The sequence below is a fragment of the Pyrus communis genome, chromosome 16 (genome assembly GCF_041283825.1).
Source record: "Pyrus communis isolate YQ-2024b chromosome 16, ASM4128382v1, whole genome shotgun sequence".
NCBI classification, from domain to species: Eukaryota; Viridiplantae; Streptophyta; class Magnoliopsida; order Rosales; family Rosaceae; genus Pyrus; species Pyrus communis.
Window position 1 is genome coordinate 28483791 of NC_142580.1, and position 3921 is coordinate 28487711.

Below are 3921 nucleotides of genomic sequence, written 5' to 3' on the forward strand. Positions count from 1 at the left end.
AGAGACAAAAAAAGGCTTGCAAACCAACACTATAGAAAAGAATCAGTGGGATCCTATTGGCATGAAGTTGTTTGACAAATATGGTAATAGATACTCTTGTGAAAAATTGAAGCAAAAATATAATCAGTTGCGGAAGATTCACCGTGAGTTTGCCAAGCTTGTTAATCATACTGGGATGGGTTACGACCTTGTTGTAAACATTGTTCAAGCATCGGACGAAGCTTGGGCAACTTATATTAAGGTATTTATTATATTATATAATGGTTAGTAAAATGACTATGGATATGCTTTTGTGTTTGGTATTGAGATATTTTGCTTTATGATGAACTATAATTAAATGAGTACGGAAATGACTAGTTTTGGTAATATGATAAATGTTATGTTATTATCCTATAGTATTGTCTTGTCACTTTGTTTAGCTATTAATTACTTGATAGTTGTATAATATAATTATTTGTATGTCTATATAGGATGGATTCAAATGAAGTGGACGACAATGGTTCAAGTTCAGAAAGTAATTCATCATCTGATTTGGATGATTCACTTGGAGGGTTGTTTTTAGTTACAAGATTATATGAGCATTTCTCATGTTTAAATAAAGAGCCATGCATGACTTCACATTTTTCAGGCCGTCAATATATGATAGACTTATTGAATGGACATCCACATAGGTTATTTGATATTGTAAGGATGGATAAAAACACGTTCAGGATTTTGTGCTCGATATTGAGAGAATTGAACTTTCTACAAGATGATAGATTAGTTTGTGTGGAGGATGCCGTATGCATGTTCTTGTTTACTATCAATCATACAATCCGCAATAGGGTAATTGCTGAAACTTTCCAACATTCAAAAGAGACTGTGTCAAGACAATTTAACCAAGTTCTCAAAGCAATATGTCGACTTGGTACTCGTATAATTCAACCTCCAAATATGGATGCGACACCTTCTGAGATTTTGGGAAATCCGAAGTACGATCCATGGTCTTAGGTAATGTATTTATAAAGTACATTTTATTATTTAGTTAGATCATGACTATTATTTTTCTACAAAACCTAGAAAGATACATGTTTAAAGCTCTAGAATAACAACTTAGGTTGAAGTAAACTATATTTTGTGCACTAACATGTGATGATTAGAACTATAAAATGGTAGAATTGCATTGGCGCTATTGATGGAACACATATCAGTGCATGGGCTCCTTCATCAAAACAAATTTCATACCGAGGTAGAAAAGTTAGTATGACACAAAATATTATGTTAGCATGTTCATTTAACATGATGTTCACATGTGTGTACATCGGATGGGAAGGAATGGCTAATGACTCGAGAGTGTTGATGGATGCAATAACAAGAGAAGATAATAGGTTTCTAATGCCTAAAGAAGGTACGAACGAAGTCATTGATACATATCAAATTACTTATATTTTTTTTTCTTATTGTATTTGGCTCAAGTGAAATACTTATATGCATTGTTCTTGGAATAGGAAAATATTATGTTGTTGATTCCGGCTATGCCAACATGAGTGGGTTTCTTGCACCATATCGCAAAGTGCGTTATCACTTGCATGATTTTAGAGGAAAAGGTAAACGTCCAAGAGGAGCAATGGAATTGTTCAACTTTAGGCACTCATCACTACGTAATGTTGTTGAACGAAGCATTCGAGTGCTTAAGAATCGTTTTCCTATTCTAAAGTACAAAATAAAATGATATATAGGTTTAAAGTATTAGAATATAATGAAAAAGTGGAAAACAAGCTTATAATATGTGTTCAGTATTCAATAAGTGTCTTACAATTTATTAAAAAAAATAAAAGTTGTCTATTTTTTGTCTAAGCGAGAATCGCGATTTAGATGGATCTGATAGGACAGACTCTTAATACCATCTCCAACCCTGACCTATAACCTATTTTTCCCCTTCTATTCCCTCCCCCCCCCCCCCCCCCCAAAAAAAAGAAATCGAATCCAACCCAAGCTTAAAATTGGACCTAAAACCTAAAACAAAGCCAAATTTAGTACAGGATTTAGCCTAGGATTAGTGGGGCTGGCCATTTTATTTAGTTTTATATTTATAAATTCTTTGAATCCAACGGTTAAGATCTAATTTGATGAAATTCAATGGTAAAAAAAAAATTTAACAGTCCAAATTTAAATATAACGGCTAAAATTAAAAAAAAAATCTTTTATTTGTTTCATATTTTTTCATAGTGCTTAACGAGTTTCATGGTGTCGATTAGTAATTTTTCAGTGTTTGTCAAAATCGAAATATTTTTTGGTTAAAATGTTCATAAGATTAAATTTGGATAGTCTACAGAATTTTTTTCCTTTTAAAAAAAGTTACTTTAAGAAAAAAAAAATAGCCTAAATTCATTTTTTAATAATCAATGGCTAAAATTTTAGGCAAGAAGGGTTTGAGGAAAAAAGTTATTTCTAGGTTAAAACCTCAGGGCCTGTTTGGTATTGGATTTGAGTCCAAAGTTTTTAACTCAAAAACTATTTTTAAGTTTTAAGGTAAAAAAAAACATGTTTGGTAGGCCCATTTTGCAAAACTAGACTAAAAAAATTATAAAAACTGCCATTATAATTTGAAAACAACAAAAGTCAGGTTTTAGGGTTTTTTTTTTTTTCATGATTTCATATCCTATGCCGTGCAGACCACGAGCAGGCCTTACGCCTCACCAATGACGAACGACGAACGACCAAGAATAAAGACGAACATGTAATCCCTTTTTTCGAGTTTTTGGGTCTTTGAGACTTCAATTCCTCAATCCAATTCGAAGAGACCCTTTTCACATTGCATATTTGTGACTCCAATTTCGGATTTAATTTTCTATAACTCTCTCTCTACTTTCTCTCTCTTGTATTATCTTTTTGTGTTGAATTGCATGAATGTTTGATTGTTTGTATAATTGGTCAATTATGTGTTTTTATTGGTGGTTTCAAAGATTTGTTGCATCTGCATGTGAAAATTAGTAGTCGCTTGAAAAGCATTACCCACTCAAAGATGTCTCTAGTTGTTAGTCTTTATTAAAATCGAATTTGTAATAATGATGCATTTAGGATGACATTGAGCCAACTAAAGTAAAATAGGTGAGATTGTAGTCATTAGTCAGCGTACTGCAGGTCATCTGTTTTCGATTCTTGTCTAGACTGGTTCTTCTACCAATGCAATGAGGCATTCTTGCTAGCGTTGTCGATTTCTTATTCTCTGTGTATGCCTATCTTATTCTCTGTGTATTGGGTTTTTGTGTGAATACTATTTTTCCAATTGTTAGATCGTAGAAGGAAGTTCAATTTATCAAGGATCAAGTTTTGGAGTAGCAGACGCCACGCCACCTTCAGTTCGAGGTATGGAAATCTCGAACTTGGAATCTACTTGGAGTTATGGTTTTATCTGGAATTTACTTGGAGACCCTGCAATTTTTTTTTCTCTTCAATTTTGTTAAAAAAACGTATTGATATGATTTTTCCTTATAAGATACATATAACAGTTGCTAATAATTATACAACTACAACAACAACCTCCGCAATTCCATATATTTTTCTTAAGATGTAAAAAACTCCATGGTTTGAACTGGGGAGATTGTGGGGATGTTTTGGTTTAAATTCTTCATATGAAGAAGGTATAGTTTTCCTCTGTGCATTCATGTATTTGTGCCCTATTCTTAGTGTAATCTGTTTATTCTTGGTGTAATATGTTTCTTCATATGAAGTGGTCTCATTATTCAGCTCGAAAGCATAACGAGATAGAGAGACTTCTCATCATATGTAAACTTTCGACATCCTTTGTGAAACTTATAACATCTTCCCCTCAGTGACTTTGCACTTTCTTCCAAGCCTTGTATCTGTTTCCAAAATAGCATAATAACATACATCAATAAGCAAACATCAAAACTTCAAGTGCCCAAATTATGCAGAGTA

At 32.8% G+C, this 3921-nt stretch overlaps 1 protein-coding gene across 1 annotated transcript; it reads left to right on the plus strand.

Moving 5' to 3' along the window:
• Positions 1-1263: 1263 nt before the first annotated feature.
• Positions 1264-1711, plus strand: LOC148690249 (uncharacterized). The gene is made up of 2 exons (XM_088687224.1): positions 1264-1387; positions 1488-1711. The coding sequence occupies exons 1-2, from the start codon at positions 1279-1281 to the stop codon at positions 1709-1711; spliced, it is 333 nt and encodes a 110-aa protein (XP_088543350.1). The 5' UTR covers positions 1264-1278.
• The last annotated feature ends 2210 nt before the right edge of the window (positions 1712-3921 follow it).

What these genes read in the sequence shown, in the direction of transcription:
- LOC148690249 (XM_088687224.1), top strand. Translation starts at nt 1,279, where the DNA reads ATGATGTTCACATGTGTGTACATCGGATGGGAAGGAATGGCTAATGAC. An exon ending in GTTTCTAATGCCTAAAGAAG is followed by an intron (nt 1,388 to 1,487) that starts GTACGAACGAAG and finishes TTCTTGGAATAG; the next exon opens with GAAAATATTATGTTGTTGAT.